This window comes from Homalodisca vitripennis, chromosome 3 (assembly GCF_021130785.1).
Source record: "Homalodisca vitripennis isolate AUS2020 chromosome 3, UT_GWSS_2.1, whole genome shotgun sequence".
Classification (NCBI taxonomy): domain Eukaryota; kingdom Metazoa; phylum Arthropoda; class Insecta; order Hemiptera; family Cicadellidae; genus Homalodisca; species Homalodisca vitripennis.
Genome location: NC_060209.1, coordinates 111607465 through 111629869, shown reverse-complemented (window position 1 = coordinate 111629869; position 22405 = coordinate 111607465). Strand labels below are relative to the sequence as shown.

General features: G+C 33.1%; 1 protein-coding gene across 4 annotated transcripts in view; it reads right to left on the bottom strand.

Annotated features, from left to right (window-relative positions):
• LOC124357313 (DNA repair protein RAD50) overlaps nt 1-21311 on the bottom strand; it is a 77889-nt gene extending 56578 nt beyond the window's left edge. The window contains exons 1-4 of one of the 4 annotated variants that reach the window (XM_046808982.1): nt 21112-21311; nt 12232-12465; nt 4553-4699; nt 790-905 (exon numbers count right to left, since the gene is read on the bottom strand). In XM_046808982.1, the coding sequence (XP_046664938.1) occupies nt 790-905; nt 4553-4699; nt 12232-12465 (497 nt within the window). In that variant the 5' untranslated portion in view covers nt 21112-21311. The other 3 variants (XM_046808984.1, XM_046808985.1, XM_046808986.1) reach the window with 3 other exon arrangements.
• Between the last annotated feature and the right edge of the window lie 1094 nt (nt 21312-22405).

Sequence of the window (22405 nt, the reverse complement as noted above, 5' to 3'; positions counted from 1 at the left end):
ATTTCTTACAGATGCTTGCAGAACGCCCATATTTATGTGTCCAACGTATGATTAAGCATGGTTACTGTCAGAATTGTTGTATTAGAAATATATAGTATTTTATTCATTGCAAGGTCATTTGGAAGTAAGCATGCCATAATAAAGTAGTTCTTATTTATCTGGTCTTTACTTTCTCTAGAACCTGAGCTACAGCTCGACCAAGCTATCCAACAGAGTGAAACCAACTTGTTAATCTCCTTTTTATGTACACAGAATTGTGACGATTTCAGTGGCCATCTGGTCTGAGACCCAAAAACCCTGGCTTTAATTTAAATTTGGTAATAAAGGTGGTTGCATTACTACTACCTTATTATTTACACTAAACCTGGTTATAACTTTAAAGAAGTTGAGCATTCGTAACAACTACTTTTAATTCACTTCACCGTTTAATTTAGATTTGTCAAAATAAATTTGAAAATAAGATTAGTTCATGCTGTGTCATTTGTTTGTATCCTGCATCTTTAGCTTATAACTACTGTTCTAGAAACTTATTCTGTCTTGTTGGTTATTTTATTTGCTTTTACATTAAATCTTCAACACCGTCAAGTTTTACTGTGCTTGTGGTCCACTTCGTGCATTATATTATTTGTATTTACCTCATCTATAATTTTTTTTATATCCTGACATGCCAAATTGGTTTACTTATCTAATTTTGAATTTTAAACACTAAGATAAATAAATAATAATATTAAAATTTACAATATTAATAATATTAGAAAAAAACTATTAAGATTAACTGTTTTAACATACCAATGAGAATCTTCTTGATGACAGAAGATGACAGAGTTCAGTATTGCCTTAGATACACCAAGAGCAACGCACATTTCTGCATCAATATCAGCACATCTTCCACTGATACTCACATCCTTGATAAGAGAAATAATTATCTCGTAATTTTCAAGATCATAGAATTTTCAAAAACACAATGTGAATACAGTAAACAATCTAAGAATAACAGTTTGTCTTTTAAAAGGCTCTTGGAATTTACTATCACACTTTTTAGTTTCCTTCTTTTTTTTTATTAAGTCATGTGGAACTGTTAATACTACACATCCCTGAGAAGCTCAGCTGTGACTCTTGTATTTGGATGGTTAAGCATGAATTTTTATAACAAAATAAGATCATTTAGTTTAGTCGAGTCTCTTAGCAAACCAACATCCAAAACTAATAAAAACATTAAATTAAAGTAGATTCCCAATTGTCTGGCCTAATATCCCAGACGGGGATAATCTATGTCTGATGATCTAACAGTGAAATAATCCACATCTTAAGTTGTTACACACTAGCATAGCACAAGCCAGACATACATATTTGGTGAGTTGCTACCTAACAATTGTAGGTGTTTGTTATAATGAAAATATTTAAATTATGTATGTTGTATTTAAACCTTTTAAATCAAAAATAATTTAGTTCTAGTAAAACACATATACAATGCAATTGTACGATTCACGCTTACTAGCCACTACAAATACATCGCAATAAGCTTAATTTAATAACATTGGTAAATGCTTACTCACTCCTTCCTAATTTATAAAATGTTACAATCCAGGGTTTACCCACTCAATTTTAGACACCAAATTCAAGGCTCTTTCATGGTTGTTATGGTACAAAAATGGTAATATAATAAGTTTGTTTAAATATTACAAATAAAATAGAAAAAGTTGGTGTTTTTCACATGGAGTGGTTGATTTAAGTATCTAGCGCCAAAACGCACCACGAGCTACGAGCAGTAGCCTAGATCTCAGCACTCTAGCATCTGTTGCCGGTTTTCACGTCTCATCTCAGCTTGAATGTAATTTTATTTCTCAGACACAGCAAAATGGTGGTACTATTTACGACTTTCTTTACTTCACCAACGATGTTGACGATTTGTGCAGGGATGCTTCTAAAAATAGGAATTGATTTTAGGTCTTGGCTATGACACAAGCAGCAAGGGGCAGTATTGTTTAACAATAAGCTTGGTTAAATAATGAGCATAAAGGGGATAAAAATTTGCTGCTTGTGTCATACTAGAGCTCTTACTATTAATCGGCCTATAGGAGTGGTTCACACGAGCAAGATTAGCACAAGCCTAATCGCAGCAACTCAAGGCGATCAGTCCTGGCATGGTTTAGAGCTGTTTCAAAACGCAGATAAAAGCTGTTGGCTGTGGTAGCGAAATCGTGGAACCCATTTAGGCAGCTAACGCAAATTTCAAAATTCTACTGCGATTTAAGTTCCCTTCTCCTCAGATGCCTCATTCAGCAGCAGTACTATCTTGTTGAAACAACACCAATCAAAAATAGTTTTATTTTTTATAATGCTTCGCTATTTTGAGATTTAAGGTGACACAGAAGAGTGGCAAGACAATTTATAGTTTATTCCATCTTGAGTTCCAGGTTTCTATCAAGTTACTTTTACCTAATGCTCCTGCACTCAGACCTTAGGGAAGACGCCAGAATTTTTAAACATTATTATCAAATATCCGAAAAATCATTCAACAATTAAGTGTGGAATATTAACTTGTCTCTTGATTCCACAACACAGGACTACTTCTATTACAAACCATTCAGAGTGTATGTACTTTTTAAATAATTAATATCATCAGAACTGAAATGAAAAACATTAGTATTCAAGCAAAGTTGAGACACAAGAAACGATAACGATGTACACGCCTGTGGTGCGTTTTGGCTTTAAACACTGAAATCAGCCACTCTGTGTGTAAAAGCAGCAGTGCTCACCAATTGTTTACAACTGCATTAGTCTTAACAGACAAGCAGTCAGCGATAGAGAGCGAAACTGAGTTCAGCGTTTTGTGGCTCGTGTGAAACCAGCCTAAGTAGTGTATTGAATCACATTATGGAGCAGTTCACACGAGCAAACGCGAGCTGGCTGATCGCTGCCGACTGCAACGTCCAGGTGCGACAACGACCACCCACCACTGCAGGATCGCACCCGACAGCGGTGACGTAGTTGATATGTGGGAGCAATGGAAGGATCCGTAGGGGCTGCCAGTCAATCACCGATAGTGGCAAATGTAATATGAATGCCTGAGTGTTCGACGTAGAACTGTTTGTAAAAGGAAATTATTAACAATTCAACCATCTTGGACATCACATTTAATGTTTTGTAGCAATAAATGTGATTACAATTTTATTAATTGTCCACTAAAATAAATATCTGTTTTATATTATTTTTACATAAACATAAAATGTGACATATCAAAACTGATTACGCAACAATAAAGTTTAAAAAATTAATAAATAAAAAATTGACTCTTTTTTAAAATTAAAAATAGTAAATGAATTATTCCTGCAGTCAAGTAAAATTGTAATCCCATTGCTAAAAATGTATAGAGTTGAATGTTAAAACAACAAATATTCATAAAAAACAAAAAAGTGGGGCTCATATCTGATGATTGATTATTTGTGTAGGTTACACATTATTTTCTTTCTTACGTCCCAAGTCAGTGTTTTAATATTAATAACATTTATTATTACAAATGCTTAGTACATACTATTTAAATCAGATTTTATGAATCGGATTGAATGTAGGAGAAATTAATTTACTCTTTTTAACCAATTAAAAAAGTATTATTTTTTATTATTTTACTTATTTACATGTTAAGCTACAATAAAGCAAGAAGTTTATATTACAGTAATATTTTTTCACAGCAAACAATAATATTTTATCACATGGAATTGGTACCAAAATTTAGATCTAATTTTGACATGCTCCCTTTAGTAAAATAACTAAAATCATTATTAAATGTACTTTTCTAGCCATGCAAAACTATTAGCACTGGTGAGAAAATCTACTTATAAATTATTATAATTGTAAAATAATTAACGATGATAAATTGTCCGGTAAACAATGATCCATCAATATGGATATATTTGCTAAGGTAATTTATCTAATTAAAAGTAACAAAAATAAAATTAATCAAAATGTTGCTTTATTTGTATTTTGTTCTGTTTGATCAATAGTTTATTTACAAATAACAGAAAGTATCAAAAGAAAAAGTAAGTTTCTGGTAGGTATAGTGGCTTTTCATTTATAATTCAAACTCATTAACATACATGTTGAGATTCTCGAAGAAAACAATTTTTATAAAAGTTATATTACACATTTTTCTTAAAATCAACCAATATCATAATTTAACATATGTGGCTCCTAAAAGGTACAATGATAATAATTACAATTATCTGTATGTTGTATAGCTACAATAATTATACAGGTTTATTATAATTTCTCAATTTTGTCAATTTTAACAAAAGAATTCACATCTGTGTGAAAGAGCTTTTATTACTTTGGAAAACTACTTAGTTTTAACAAGCAAAAATTCTAAAACTACATGAACTAAAAAAAAATATTGATTAGAGTAATTGTTGTAAAATAATAATTATAGTGTGTGGATAGAGTGATCAGAAAGTTTTCCTCAGTTTCATTAGTTTTGTTTCTTAAAAATCTATGATTTAAAGTATTTCTCAATGTAGCATTCAATGTCCTAATGATTTAATTTCAACATGATTACCTGTCCAGCCTGGTCCTTCCTGGTAATGGTTTGGTCGAGAGTTTTGAACTGTAATTTCTTTGCTTTCTGGGTTGTTTGAATACTTCGAGCAATAACAAGTGTTTTTCCTTTCAAATCACGTACTTGCAATTTCACCTGACCTCTCACCTACAAAGATAACAGCAGCTTACTTATTCAACGAATAAAAAATTAGATATATTTTATGCAAATTAAAATATTTTAATTCTAATCAAAACCAGTATTGTTATTTTTTTTTTCTAAACGGTTCTAAAAAAAATTAAATCATAATGTTATGAGGTTTTGCATTTAGATCTCATTTCCAAAAATATAAAACTTTGAACTTGAGAATATAGATAACAGCAAACATAACTATGTGCAAAAGGAAAAATTAGCTTAGGTGATGAAGGTCAAAATGGAAGATTAAAAACATTAAATATGAACATATATCATGAACATTTTTCTCAGATCAATTTTTGACGCATGATAACAACCGCCAGACACATAAATATAAAATTTTAGAAAAAAATTATTGTCACATACATTTTACCTTTATCTCTCTCATATTTAACTCCACCAAAATTATTGTATTTCTTAGAAAGAATTCCCTTTTAAATTCTAAGAACAACTAGGTTTTGTGTTTGTACAGTGTAAATTGGCTCAAAAAGAAGACTACAATTTATAATATTAGACTTTATTTTGAATTGTAGATTTACATAAAATTAAAGTATCTTTTAAACAGTTGAGAACATGTATTAGAATGTTCAAAGAAGCGTGATAGTGGGCGAAACTCAAATCTAGTACAAGTAAAGCCACCAATCTTACGGAGACACAGTCAACATTACTTGAAGAGGATGCTTAATCAAGTCTTCACACTTGACAGTCCTAATGGCCAATGTTTAGAATTTTGTTAAGGTGGTGCGTTTGTTTTTACCACATATCAAACCATCCATACAATATTAACCGCAATAAAATTGTTAAATTAAATTAACAAAATAGGTTCTTAATTCAAATAAATTTGGCTAGTCAATTTAAAAAAAGCATATATGTTTACAAGTAGTTGGTGCCAACCACCAAGTATTGCAGTATTTTAACTTTTATAGAAATAAAAAAATAAAAAGTTTAAGTGTTAATATTAATCAAAATTTAGATTCACGGATATAATATTTAATATATTGCAAATAGCATTATTAAAAGAATAATAAGATGTTTCATTAAAAAATATAAGCCAATTCATAGATTTAAAATTTTAATTAAAACTTGGTTTAGTTTAAGATATAGTTTATATCCTTTTTAGTGTTAATAGTGCGTTAGTTATGAAGCTGTTGGTTTTGTTAAGCCAGGAGGACGTGCAAAACAAGTTTTAAATAGTGACAACTTTAGCTCAAGAGAATCTGAATAGAAATGATTTTTTAGTAATTATCTGTGGCTCGAATGATGTGGCTAAAAATGAGGCTAACGAAGCTCTTGATGAAATAGAAATAACTCTGAATAGTATTACACAACCAAATATTGTTTTGATAGATTTGCCTAAAAAAAGGAACTAAGAAGGATGGTCTTGTATGAGTACCGAAATACTAAAGACCAACACACATCTAAAAAATCTGTGCAACAGGTTTCCTAATGTTACTCTTGTAGAGGCCAGCAAAGCCGAAAGGCGATTCCATGGGCAACATTTCAATGATGTAGGAAAGTAATGGCTTGCCAAACTAATTGTGGATCAACAACAGGATGTGGGTGTTGTGACTGCGTTGTGTCGGATGAGCAGCCTCCACCAGAAACTCCAGCTCAGTGTTTCTAGGCCGAAACCCCTAGGGTAACTTACTGCTATACCTTTTAGTGTTCTGCATCTAAATATACAGTTGATTAGAAAAAGTTAGATTTATTAAATTTATTTTTAAGTAGTATAAATTTTAATGTTTTAACACTCAATGAACATTGGCTGTGTGAACAAGAAATCTCATTTTATATTCCTTATGGTTTTAGATTAGCTGCTGTTTGCTGTAGGAAAAATCTATGTACCAGAGGAGATGGCAGTATAATATATGTTAAGGAGGGTATTGAATTTAAAAGTATAAATTTGGATAAATTTTATGCTGATTTTACATTTGAGGTTACAGCAGTAACTCTCCTAAAGATTAAAGCAGTTATTGTCACACTTAACCCGCCGCTACTCGCACGTTTCAGACGAACACTGTTACTCACGCGTTAGATTTTATCTAACATAAGAACTTGTTTTAAAAAAAAAACACCCATTTTGTTACAAAATGAACTTATTATTGAACATGTGTTTCACAGCAATATAAATGTATAAAAAGAAAAGACCATATTAACTTATTTTAATGATAAAATATTAGTTAAAAATGTAAAATAAAAAATTTTTTTATTACGTTAAACAATACTTTAAAACCGTAATTATCTTTAAGTAAATATTAAGTAGTTTTAAGAAGTATTAAGGAAGTAGTTTTTAAAATTTTAGAAATAAAATATACTTTGATTTCAATATAATAATAAAAATTTAAACTTACTATTGTAAACATAATCAGGGCCTTTCTAATCAGAGTCTACATTCTCACACACTAGGCAGCTAAGTACAGTCTTCGCCGTGTGTTCTTTACATATTGGTTTCTCACAGGCATTGGACTGATGTTGTGTGAATCTTTTTTTTCGAAGAGGGCAGAAAGCACACCGTGGCTTTTGTCCTTCTTGGCGAGGTGCAGGCTCAGGTGGAGGCAACACGTCTTATTTTCTGACGAAGTTCGCAAGAAAGGTTTGGTACTATTGCTCTTCTGACTAGATGCGGATTAATCAGTTGTGTTGCAAGTTCTGTAAGGTAGTTTCTTCTTACAATGGACACTTGAGTGTTGTTGTTGAGGATGATCTGTGCGTTTATTCCACCAAAGTTCAAAATTAAACAAAACAGTGTCAGATGCCACCGATGACAGATTCTGGATACGCTATACTCACTCTTCATCCTGTCTACAACGCCAACTCCTCCTTTCGTCAGTTTGAAAAGGATATCACCTCTGGTTTACAGAGGTCTCCAGAACTTTCGTCGATAGTATCATCTTTGTGCATTGTAGAGATCATGAGCACATTTTTGTTCTTTTTAGGCCACATAAGAAGGAAGAAGACACCTGTTAGGGGATTTGCCATAAAAAATAGAGAGCTGTTTACGTGGACGATCCTTGATGAAAGTGTCCTGAGGTGGCAACTGAGGCTTGTTTCTACGGATGGTACCAACTACCGTCAGTCTATGGTTCGCAAAAAGATCATTTGCAAGAGGGATTCCGGTGAAATAGTTGTCCATTGTGATGTTTCGGCCAGAATTACTTATAGGTGCAATTAGTCGCTTCAAAACACTAGCTGCAGTACGGGAATCTACCAGAGCATAAATCTTAATCCCGTACTTCACTGGTTTGTTCGGTACGTACTGGCAAAACTTACAACGCCCTCGAAATCCATCTAACATCTTGTCTAAGGTTGCATATTCACTTATTGTATAGGAACCTTGACACTTTTCTACAAATTTGACAAATAGGTGTTCATGTCATCAAATCTAAGAGCTTGAAGTAACGCTCTACAAATCCATCAGTACGCCACAATTCTTCAACATGTAAGTGACCAGCTTCTTTAACACCCATTAGGTACAACATACCTACTACAGCTAATAGCTCAGTGGCGTCAGTTTGAGGACAATGTCTTTGTCCTCTTGTGTAACGAATCACACATCAAAAGTAACCTTTGATTCGTATAACGGACTATTTCTTTAATTACGTCATCGGGGAAAAAAGTCTCCAAATATTTAAAACTGATTTACTGTATTTGGCTAAACCTTTGGTACCAGGCAATTTCGTTACTACATTTTGTCTAATAGTTTTTGTAGTTGCAGAGGTTGGCTTGTGATTGTGCCAAGATGTAATGCCATCTTTTCCAACAGTATGGCCTACGGTGACATTTTGATGTTGATTTATTTGTAGAGCAGGTTGAGGCTCGGTTGGTTCTTGATGGCCTAAGTCAACATTATCTATGTCCATAGATAATGTTGAGATACCTTCCTCATCACCCGTTTGGCCAGAAGCAGTGTCGTGATTGCTGTGTTCACTTTCTGCATCAGACACAGAAACGTTTCCATGTGGATCTCCATCAACAACTTCATTCTCGTATTCCCTTCATTCAACCATGATAGTATACGAAACTCACTATTTGGAAGATCCATTACGCCTCCACTTTACAGTATTAGTGTCCAAACAAAACTAAAAAAAGACACTCACATGGTTACTCGCGCCCTTAGAATTTTACTAACATAAAGAGTTACACGATTACTCACGTGTTAGATTCCTATTAAAACACTATTAGTGCAACGCTCTTTTACCCCCTATACTGCACGATGACGCCACTTAAGAGATGGAAAACTTCAAAAAATGGCAGCAGAATACTTAAGGTGCGCAATGAAGAAGCGGCGGCACTGTTAAAAATTTTTTGCAACTTTTAATGTAAAAAATAGCAAAAATATTAGATATTTTCTAACACAGGAGTAATTGCGGGTTAATAGAACACCAGATTCTGATACAAATCTGATTTTTAATACTATTACAGTCTTTCCTTAGTTTTCTCAACAAATACAATTGTTTTCAATATATAATATCTGCAGATTTTAACATAAATATTAGCATAAGTTCAATACAAACTGAGTCCTTTTTAAATTTATTGAGATCCTACAATATTTACTGGCTGAATGAAGAACTCACTAGAGGGGATGCATGTCTAGACAATATAATAACTACTATATCTAGAGATCAAATTGAGTGTCAAATTGTTGAACCTCACTTGTCAGACCATGCTGGAGTTTTAGCTAAGTTCGATAGATTATCTCTCTCAGATAACCATCCAAAGTATAAAACTAGAACTATAAGAGATCTCACACCAGGAGCAATATTTAAGTTTAGAGATTATTTATGTCAGTCTAGCTTATCACAACTGAACAAACATACGGATGCAGAACTAGCTTTTGACAATTTTATGTTATTAGTGACAAACTCTCAATGAGTGCTGTAAATTAAGGTAAACACTGCTGAAAAGCCTAATATTAAATGGTATATAAGGGAATTACAAGAAATTAATAAGTTTGTTGCAACATTTCATGATAGATTTTAAAATAGTAAAGGAACAAGCAATGAAAGTAATTATAAAAAGGATTATGCAAATGTTAAAAAAAAAACTCTATAGAAATAGGAATAGTAAAGGAACAAGAAATGAAAGTAATTATAAAAAGGATTAGGCAAATGTTAAAAAAACTCTTTAGAAATAGGATAAATTACCTTAAAAAATAGCAAATGAAGAATATATTAAAAACTCTTATAATAAATGCAAGGCTGCATGGAAAGTTATGAAGAGTGAAACAGGCAGTATAATATTACAGTGACTCAGTAATAAATTCCAGTTCTCTCAACAACTATTTTACTAATTTAGTAAATAAGTTGGGTCTTAAATCCAATATGAGACCACCACAAAACCATGCCATAGAGTTGGTAGAAAACTATATATCTAATTTTAATGACAAATCATGGAAATCATGGGGTCATGGACAAATTCCGCTCCCTGTTTAAAGTTGCTTGGCATATCCCCACAGGTGGAGTATTTGAGGGCTTCAATGACAGTCATGATCTATGTAATAAATCACCACAATTCTTACAAAGTGCATTGCAGTGCAATTACAAAGTTTGGGGTGATGGCCAAATCCCACTCCCTGATTACAGTTGCTTGGCATATCCCTGCAGTTGACGTATTTGAGGGCTTCAATGATAATAAAAATTTAAGTCAGTGGTTTCCAACAAAATTCTTTCAAGGATCCCCTCATCAGTCACTTTACTGTCATGGACTCCTCAAATTCAAACTTAAATTGTAGATTACACATATTATAATCTGAGTTGCATTAGTTTTTTCTTGTTCTCTTAGGACAAGAAGCTTAATTGCACTTAGTCCTGTAAGAACCTTTGCACTGCTTCCGGAGGAGTGACAGGATATTCAGGATGGGTAAGGTTAGAGAGTAGGGGCCGCCTCCTATCGAGAACCATGAGGAAGAATTAGGGCACTATATCTCAAAGTCATGTCTCCCCAGAAGAAGGGGAGGCCAGCTCTGAACCAGCCTCTCTAGTCAAAGTAGGCAGGGGGTGGCACACCCTTGTTGAGGTTAACAAGAACCTCTGAGGTTAGGGAACAAATCCCACCAACTCCAACAGTCATCTCCCACAGTAGACTAGACCTATCGAATTGCCCATGAGCCCCAGAATCTTGAAATTTGCAGTTAGTGATGTGCCGCTCCTGGACATGCATAAGGTTGCCCAGATTGAAGTGACACATCGGTTTTTGCTCTGCCCAGTGGTGGGTTCAACTGGATGGTATAAACCAGCCAGAAGTGATCCCTGTTGGGTATTGTACAGTACGCGCGCTGAAGGTTCGACTCCGAGTCAACCGAGCAGACTATGGCGGGGGACGGGTGGATTGCCTGATATAACAACTGTTCTGCAGACATCCGCCAATGTTTGGCCCGCTGCAGTCTGAATATTTATTGTCCCTGTTCTCAGGATTCTTTATACATCAGTGTTTCGTACTCATTCATCTGTCATAAAATTAGTGTATAAACAATACACCCCAAAACACTTTCTATTCAAATATAATACAATGAAATTCCACATAATTTTCATTAAAGTTTAAACTTTTAGTTTATCACAGATCACCACTATGGCCTAAAGTGTTTTTTTTTTTTTTTTCAGAAATAAACTATTGCAAAGTGATTCAATGTTAAACTTTCAAATGGTATTTACGTGAATGGGCCATAAACTGTAGGGCAGCGGTGTTGGTGATACATTCCACTTCAGACTAAGTTACGGCTAACCTAAACTAGGTATCTGAAAAAAGTTAAATTTAAAATTAAATTCAGTTCATTCAGAAAAACTTTCCCGCTGGTGAAAGTTTCCTGACCAAATAATAAAAAAAAATCCTCACATACAAACTTTTTTGTATCACAATTTTTGTACAGTTAATTTTAAAATATATTTTATTGAAGAAAAGTAATAAAACATTGAAACTTAATACATCCATTAGCATTGGCATACACAGGAAAATAGATCTGCGAAGTTTCAGAATTTTATTTGTACAGGAAGTTGGTCTAACCATAAGTTGATTGTTGAGCGAGAATTAAACATTGCCGTCCGTGACGGATCATTGGAGAGTCAATGTTTTTATTTGGTTAGTAGGGCAACAACAGGGCCGAACCTTCAGCGCGCGTACTGTACATCATTACTGCACCTATAAATGTACTTTTTGAAGTAACTACAATATTTTTGTAATGTCAGGAGGACGGCTAGCAAGGAGTCAGAAGGAAATCTTAAATGAGAGCATAGTTTGAGTAGTACATCAAATTAAAAATCTTTATTAATGGAGTACAGTGCTGCAAATCCGACCTTAAAGGTTTCACTCTTTAAAAAATTATGCTGGTTTAAAGTTTGAAACATTTACAATCGAGGTCCTGTTCTAGATGGTTTAATATTCTTGTCTAGGCTCAAGTTTTGAAAGTTAAACTTAGTAAATAAATACTAGACTTATGAAACAGTTTTTAAGGTAGGATTAGTTTTTTCTATGGATGGAATCTATGGGGAGTTTCACACCACAATTCATACCTCAGTGCAGTTACAAAGTTTGGGATCATGGACAAATCCTGCTCCCTGATTACAGTTGCTTGGCATATCCCCACAGGTGGCGTATTTGAGGGCTTCAATAATCGTTGTTTTCCCACAACCATTTTGACCCAAAATAATAGTCAATGGCATACAAAATTTTAATTTTGCCTCATCTCTATCCTCTGGACCAAAGCTCCTTATACCTCGAAGCAGCAATTTTTCTACACAAGCCATCTGAAATAAAACAAAAATTATATTACATCACAAAAGGAACCTTGTTCGACTGAGTATCCAAGGGAGTGTTTGGGGGATTGTACTCCTCCCTTTATATTGAATCCATTACTGAAAATATATATCAACTTTTAACACATGTTAAACTAAACCCTGAAAATATAATTCATAGTCAAACACACAATTAGTACACAGTCAGTGTTAACAGTTAAGGTTAGCACATTTGTGTCGTAAAATTCAACTTTAAAATTACAAATTTATAAAAATAAATAGATAAATTTGTTTTCAAAATATCAATCAAACATAAGAATAAATGCTCTCAGAAACCCATTCAAACTTGCTATATTGGGTTCATATTAACTTCTAAAAGTTTTCAAAGAGAGAGCCATCGGACCTCTCACTTGGATGGGAGGTACGGAATGTACATCTGACGTTAAAAAGTATCAAAATCCAGCAATTTTTGTCAAACCAACATATAAACTTGAATTTATTGTTTGTAAACAATTTGTTTTATAGATCTAAATTCATTACTAGTTAGTTTGAGGTTACCATTCAAACTCAAGTATCTATACTTTTTGATCTGACAATACATCACACAATTACCTACAACCTTTACCATCTGTATTAAGGTTTGTAGAAGTATGAAACTTAAAATTATTCACATTACAAAACTATGAGTAAAGTACTATACAAATAAACTGTCATAAAGTAAAGTATGTAAATATATCAAAAGTGTAACTACTTTTACCATTATTATGTGGAAAACAGGCATAAATTTTGAGAACGAAATGAAAAAGTCAAAAGCACATTGGTACATTGTTGTTTACAACCTAATAGATTATTTTATATGCTTAGTACTTAATTTTGTATTGTCAATTTCATTTTACTAAACATATAATAACTAGGACTATGGCTTCAGTTCCTTGTAAACTGTAGTTGTGTTTGGTGGATGTGTATGCAGATAATAAAAACATGTTGAATGAATGGTAATTGTTTATTACATTTATCAAGGCTGGACAAGCAATATCTTGAGTGAAAACCCTAAAACAAATTTTGTAACTACTAAGTTAACTTAAGGCTCAATCATAAAAACATTATAAGACTGCATTTAAACTTTTTCTGTCCTTTTTCAGCAAATGTTTGGATTCTATACTCAAAACCAATGTTTCTAGCCAGTTTGGATTCAATTAATAAAATATAAAGATCGGTCAATCTTAGTGAGGGTAGACTAGCATGGGTCTGCCTGTGGCTGTGAGCTGTCTCTATGTCATTTGACTCCAATAAGTTTAGTTTTTATAATTTGATTAACTGACCAATTGGAGTAAGTAACTACCTCTGTTTCACAATATTATAATTTTGTATGTCACTGTGAACTTTAAACAAATAATACAAATTTAATATCCAGATCTTCGTACAAAAATTAGAAATGTTTAATTCTTCATTCCACCTAGTAGATATATATTCGTTCTCTACCAGTGATGAGTAGCCTATTCACCAAAGATGTCTGGCCGACTCTAGGACCGGACCTCGCAGATATTACCCCTTCATCTCATCGGGCCTGAACTTATGTTAAATCAAAACCAAACTGTGTTGTTAGCACAGCTAATCAGTTCACTGCCATTGCTGCAGTAAGAAATCCAAAGCTAACCAGAGCGTATGTTTCCCAAGAAGATGAAGATTAGGCACTACTCAATGTACAATTTTGGAAATCAGCAATGCCAGTTCCTCATTCTATCATAGCATATCCATGTTTAGCTCATTGTGTGTCTATTCCATTCTAATCTATTCTTCGGGATTATTGATTCCTTGGTAAAGAAAGTAAAGAGTTTTGAAAAATAATGTTGGAGATGATACCGAGACAGTAGAAGAACTTATGACTGTTCCTATTCTAAAAATAAATGAGCTACAACCTTCCAACTGGGTTTACTACCCTGAATTATCATGATATATTCTACCAAGGTGCGATAAAAATGTAAAACTTAAGGTAAAGTTATGCACCTAGTAGAAAGCAGAATATATTACCCTATTACTGGTATCAAGATGGACTGTATTGCTTATCAAATGAAAGATATCTAAATTGCTAAATGGTTAAAGTAATTCTCTAATTACTTGTGTTGGAACAAGATAGCATACAATTCTACAGTTGCAGGCGTAATTAAAATTTTTGTAGGTTTAATGATTTACCATACTTTGTAATTGTCTATTTGCTGTCATGTTAAAAAATTAAAATTTTAAATTATTTTAATAATTTATGTAATACAAAAATGTATTGTATTGTGAGCTGTACATTTTACATTTAACATCTAATAAATTATTTTCCTTTATTGAAAAACCAGCTGCGTAATCTAAACATTGATTGGTCCTTTATAACCACAGGTGAAAACAATTCATAGAGTTTTAAACTAAAGCCAGTTACTTAATTGCAGCAGTTTACATCAGACACCAAAGGAGTTTCTTTTTCTGCAGCTTAAAGGTTTATAATTTTTTTTTAATAATCTACATCAAAATGTCTTCTTGATGTGAACAAGCTCTTTCAAATGAACCATTTATAATGTTGAATAATAGTTGGTAATATACTAAATTATAAAAAACTACAAGAAAAACTGTCTTAATTTTAACGGTACTTTGGGATTATACCGACCACACCCAGACATGAATCGTTATTTAACATTTTGCTTCTACTGATTACTAGATTAGCGTAGAAGACTATTTCGTCAGTATAAAACAGGAATTGTCTTATCGCAAACCCCTCCCCATCCTCAGACAGAGGTCAAAGTCGAGCGTCTAGTAGATAACGTGATTGCAGAGCCTCGCCGCCCGTTCAGCTGGTGCATCGCTTTGTTGTACTTTCGTGTTTTACCTCTATATTTCTCCAAACACAAAAATTTAACAAAAACAAACATTTACCAAACTAAACTCTTTATTAAAAAAACACTCAAAACTTGTTTTTATTCTTGATCACATTCCGCCACCCAAAATGCGAGTGCCTCCGGCCATCAGCGCGGGCTTCGACAGCACCTTCGGTGCTGCCCCGCGCTGATGTCGACGAAAGAAAAACATCCCTCGAGATAGTACCTATCAGTAAAATATCAAATTCTAGAGGGGCTAATCAGAAATATAAATTGAATTGAAATGGAAAGGCAATTATGTACCGTGCAAATCACGTGATGCCGCGCGGCCTGCCGTAATCAGGATTCTCGAGAAAGATAAGATAACAGCGACAACAATACCGATCACAATACCTGGAAATGCTTGTAAGTTTGTAATTTTGTAATTGAAGAGTTGTTTTTTCGTTCTATCATGTTTGTTTCTATAAATTTCTATTTTTGTGTTCTTCATACTGGTGTGGTCGGTATAATCCCAAAGTACCATTTTAACATTTGGCACCGTAGTTTGTGCAGTTTTTGACACTATTAATTACTTACAGATTAGTAAATGTATTCTTAAATAGGCTATTTCATTTTTTTAAGTAAGCACCCTTTTGTGCTTACTTTTGGATTTAAATACTTTGTGATCAAAATATATAATTAGAGACTATTATTAATATTAAAACTACAGAAATAATAATATATCCTGTTAACACAAACATCAAAACTTTGAAACACATATTATACAAATAAAGCACAACACTATTAGAATTGTGGTTATTATTGTATATTACCAGAAGAAAAAGAAATTGATGAATAATATACCTGAAGAATAACATTAGGATGTTTGTAAACATTAAGTACAAATAATATACAAACATATGATAGTTATACATAAGTTATTTTATAAAGTACCATATGTTTCATTAAAATATGTGACACTTTTATCACCTTAGTTACTGTGTTTATGTTTATGACAGTATATAAGTAAACATTCTGGTAATTTACATTTATTTAGTATTTTAATACTTTGTTTATAAAACATGGTGCAGTTATCGGTTGGTTGTGTGTAATTTTACTTCACATGCTATTAATTAGTGGTAGTGTAAAAGTAACATTTACAACCTAGGATAGTAAAGAGATCAGGTATAGTACAATAACCAGATCCAGTCTTTTTATATTGAAATTGTTAAAACTAATAAAGGTAGTTTTTTACCCTTCCCACCACTGTGTGGCTAGTGCTTATTATGCTACAACTTAATAAGCTAAAGTGGATAAAGTGGTGAGGTTTATTAAAGAAATTTAAATAATTTACCTATTTGAGATAGTTTAGTTCATTATAGATATCATATTTGTCAGGATTAAAGCCCTGTTTGATGGTTAAGTCTGAAGTGGATATGATAAAATCACACAATATATGAGTCCCTTGGCCATTACAGAGAGAACCTAGAGGCACTCAAAACAAGTCGCTGGCACTGTAGGAGGGAACTTATATATACTTACTTGTTTGTCTTTACACAAGAGTAAGAATTATGTCAGCCCTTCTTTCTTTCCTTAATTAACCAAACGCACCACTTTATTGTTTTTTCCCCAGCCTGTCCAGATTGTTGAAGAAAGCTGTCTAAAACAGTATAGTAGCAAAATGAAAATAGTATCTTGAATTTTGTTTTCAAATTTAATTTGGTAAATTTTTACAAGTCCCACTTTAAATGGGTTCATTGATTATTTTAATGGAACTGTACTTAAAGTGTTAAGAATAGACAAATATTGAAGAAAAAAGTGAGGATAAACCTAATAAGAAAGATTTTCGCATGAGGGGATCTATCCCTCATTACTCTCTATTAGTTTTTACTCTTGTTAGCATTCTGAATGATCATGCCGTACATACGGTTTGTGTCAATTATTGTAAAATGGTATTTCCTGTGCATTTGAGTAAATTCCTCAAGTCAGAAAATTTCTAAGACCCAAATACGTTAAATTGTGATGTATTATACAGATGGCCACTATTTTTTTAGGAAGACTGTTTCCTTACCTGGGACCTAAAAAAAACTACATTATTAAGAAAGAAACAGACTTTATTATTTGATTTACTATGAAAAATTACATGTCATGGATGATCGGTTTTGCGTACAAAATTTTTGCCTCTTAAAAGGAAGCGATGTCAGCAAGAAAAGAGGCCACACGGTCTTTATCTATTTGTTAAAAGTTTAACGAGGAGCTTACTATGATCTGAGCTTGGAATTTAGGTACTAGCCTATCTCGAGGAAATGTATTTCTTTTTTACCAGAGACACTTAAAGGAAGCTCTGATCAGTAGGTGTTTCCCAAACTCAGATCTCCTCTCAAATCTTCCAAATGTTCTTGACGTTTATGTCACGTTGGTCGATCTGAGGTTGGAAAGTACCGATTGAAAATACCCAAGCATCAGTGCAAGCTTTGGTGGCCCCATCGAGAAAAAACTTCTGGTGAGAAAACAAAAAAAAACCATCCCTTGAAATAGTGCCAAAATCAAGCTCCACTCACTAGATCACATGAGCACTCATTAAGAGGCTTAAGTGCATGCAGTAGGTCCGCCCCAAGGGGGAAAAAAAGGTTACTCTTTAACTTTGGTTTTACAACTCGTAACATATTTTCTTATTTAAATCTAAACCTACTTATAAAAAACTTGATAGGGAACAAATAGTAGATAGGAACAGAGTGGCCTCCTCGCTTTCCTTATGGAAGAAAACAACAGATAATGGACATGCAATTCTCACAGTAAGTATTGCAAATGAAAATAGTAGTCTGTTCTTTTCTAATAATGTAAATTTTTTTAAGTAGTCCATGAGAAAAAACTCCCAAAAACAGGGGCTTCCGGATAATAACACAACGTACCAAAATACAAAATCTTATTGGCGGTAGACTTTAATAGCGGCCCCTCTACACTTATTATTCGTTTGTTTTCATGAAATAAAAAAATTTTATATTACTATTTATTCAACTAACATATAATTTTATCTTATAAATTATAGTAATGTTTAATGTAAACAAGAAGTAACTAAATTTTGAATATGTAAATAGCTATGAATATTAGAAAACTGTGTGAGGTAAACAATTGATGACAGTTCTTGGCAAACGGTCAAGAGAAGTTTTAGGAGTTAAATAAGATTGGATAGAGTACGATAAGCATACACAGGTTTTTATATCGGTATTCAAACAATACTACTTAATTATACATTTTGATATAACCAACAATACGATTTTTTAACAATAACTAAGTTGTATCAACTACAAACACTTTTTCATATAATACACGTTGAAAGTTCAGAGAGGACTGTGAAAAGAAGTTTAAAAAGTGGCATATCAACCGACCTGCCTAAAGATCATCTCTGTGAGTATTGTACAGAAGAGAAATGAGGTTTTCTACAGAAGATGCTTCACAAACTTCTTGAAAGCGGTTATCATTGCTATCCAGGAGAAAACATACAACAATTACGCATATTTTGTATTTTCTATTATAAATGTTTGTTATGTTGTTATAATTACATTATTATGTATGAGTTTTTTTTATTTCCAGTTCTAATCATTTGTTTGTTAAACACACTTATTATTTATAAGATTATCGCTATGTGCGTTATATTAATTATTTTAATTTAAAATGTAATTCTTATTATGACTATAAATATGTTGATATGGTTTATAAATCCGTATTCGATTAACGAATATGACATATCGATGATTATACTAATCGATATACAAAAACCGGTTCTGCTTATCGCACTCTACCCAAGAGATTAAAAATTGTAATGTATTATTTTGATTGTTAATAAGTTATAATTTTATTCTTGTTGCGCACCTTGTGAATCGTTTGATAATAACGACTAACGAGTATAGACCGCTTATTACAGTCTCCTCCTATCATTGTAAAAAATAAACATAAAAGAATACACTAAATAAACATTACTTTGTTAATGAAGCAAACAAAAACGGTAGCTATAAGATAAAAGGCCGGAGCGGCAAATCACGAATTTGACGTTATCAACGTATTCTGCTCACCCTCCTGAACAAAAAATATAAATAGTATTAGGGGGTGCAAATGACAAATAACTTGATTTTAGGGGGTATATTCATAAGTAGTTAAGTTTTTAATGTTTTAATATTCAGCTTGTGTGTTGTGTCTGGATAATCTGTTTACTTGAATATTATCTGCGGCCGGGACTGATAGCAGCCTGATAACGTATCTGTTATCTGAGTTCTCCGGGGCATGAGTCAGTGCTTCACAAGATATGTGTTCAGTAGGTTGGATTGAGTGAGTGCGTTACAATTATGAATCAACCATCCACTAGTTCGACCAACCCTAGTGAATTGTGTGTGTCGGAGTGTTTAGTAGGGCACGTAAAGAGTTTACGTTTTAACCGAAACGAAATTATTTCCTTTTTGATTGAACATGGAATTTTTAATAATGAGTGTAATTGTTCGTTGTGCGGTCGCGTGTTGTTTTTAAACCGGGAGACTTTGTTGTTTCGTTGCGATAGGAAAATTAGAAAAAGTACGTTAGTAAAGTTATAACGTTGCAATTTTAAAAAATCCACTTTTTTGTTGCTGCTGCTCAGTTATGTCCGCCAACACACTAATGGTAAGTGTTCTCTGTTAATATCCATCTATATATTTATGTTAAAGTGTTTCATGCTTTACTAAGTTTTTTTACTTTACATGATTAATTGCCTTTATTTGCATTACATTTCAATGGTTTATATTTCTGATCAGCCCCTCTAGAATTTGATATTTTACTGATAGGTACTATCTCGAGGGATGTTTTTCTTTCATTAATATCAGCCCGGAGGCACTCGTCTCATTTCAATAACAAATAATTAATTTGTAGCTCGAAATTAAGAAAAAGATTGTTCATTTGGATCAGAATACTGCTCATTTTAGTATTATTTTTCATTTACGTTTGCAAAGATGGCGGCGCAACCGATGACGTCATCACGAGGTTGAATCATGGTCACAAAAGGTCACGTGACGATCGACGTGGATGTAGAACATGGAAATATTACTCCGCACGTGAATAGTTGTTTAATTTTTTATGTTCTAGAACTTTGTTATTTCTCATTTCCAACCCATCAAACCTTATACTTTTTTTGTTCTGTAGGACGATACCAATAAGTTAATATCGCAAAACTCGTATTTTTCCACTCCGGCCATTAATATGATAATTACCACAAAAACTTACCAAACCTAACTACCTGATTGTCTACCAGAGGACCTACCATCCTACCCAAGGGCCTACTACCACACCTGAGGGCCTATCACTCTACCCAAGAGAAATTTCCTTCCTTCCATAAAGGAAAATATACCGTACTCTTTAGCTTTTAAGATCTTCCAACACTTTTTAATTAATATTGCTATCCTAACCACTTATTAAAAAATTTCCATTCAAAACCATCAATAAAATGTCCAAAATAGTAGGTCTTAAATTAAACTAGTACCTTTTAATTTATTTCCAAGCATGGAAACTAACCTATATATTCTGAAAGTAAAAAGTATAGAACAACATGTTACAAGTTGTACTAAATCAGTAAATATTTTGTAGATGAACTAAACAACAGATATATTAGTTCCACATTATTTATATTTGTCATAAAATGTTTACTTGATGTTTTAGAACAAAATTCCATCCGTTCTTAGCATACTAAAACTAACCTAACAAGATAAGGTGTGAGATTTAATCACCGGTTAATAGAATTAAGCAACAAAACAATTTTAACATTTTCTCTGTAAACCTTAACAAACATCAAACTTACTCTGTACAATTCAACTCTCGAATCAAGATCAGGTCAAACACTACTACAAAGCCTGATAACAACAATAAAAAATAGCCTCGTCCTCAGTTGTGAATTTATTGTTCACTGATGCTATGTTCACTCATAATGGTTGTTTTGCTGAAAAAAGAAGTACAAATATTGCAGTTCAAAATAAATCTGCTGATTGCTAACTTGCTAACTTCCCCACTGCCCCTATGTCGTTCTTGTTAAAATCGTTCAAACTTTGAAAGAAAGACAAAACGATATAAAATAAAACTAGATAGTTAGTCAAATCTCATCAGAGTGACATTGGCTTGACAATATATTCCCGCCATTTCAATGTTCATTGTTTTACACGTCTTTGAAGTTACCAATTTTAACCCTGTTTTCGTCCATGGGAATTTTAACTTGCGGAAATCTTAATTATTAGTCAATAATGCTGATTTCAATAGTTCCAATATTTGGCTATATAATCCCTTCGCCTAAAATTCAATTACATATCACTTACATTACTCTACTTCTACTTTTAAAAGCTTGTGGAGTGGGTGCAGAGCAGCATTTTTTAGAGAGGGGAGCAGCGATGGCTGTGCCCCTGGCGAAAAAGTTGTACGTGCGGCAAAAATATAAAAGTATGAGTCGAGTGTTTAGCCGTAGTTTAGTCAGTCTCTGCATGAATCTGCTTACTCTAGGATCAAAAAGTATAGACATCTAAGTGTGAACGTTAACCACAGACTATAATATTACCTGATAACAACTGCGGTCCCACGTAGTTTTACGCCAACATACACGCAGACCCCACACATACAATTATTAGGACCTGTGAGTTACCTAGTTCACCACATCCTCCAATAAAACCCAGAGTTTATTTGTAATTTTACTTTTAGTAATTATTAAATATAAATAGTAAACACCACAAAAAGAACATTGATACCAATCAACATATTATAACACACTGACATTGTCTCAGACTGCATCTTAAGCAAGTGTATAAAAGTTACTCAATAACGCGGGACGCAGTTATTGCCGCAGCTTGTTAGTTAAATTGCGTGTCATAAAGTTCAGGTAGTTCATGTGTTTTGGTCCTGGTCTATTCGTTCTCATCAATACAGCTTTCCATTTTGAGACAAACATAACAAAAACACACACGAAATCACCAAAGAAATCTGCAGCTGATATACACACGTGCACTGACAGTAGTGGGTTGAGTAGAGCAGTTGCGTAGGGGGAACAATTCTTCACTAGTTTCCTACAAGCTGCTCATACAAAGCGTGCAACAAAAAATCTTCCGCTTTTA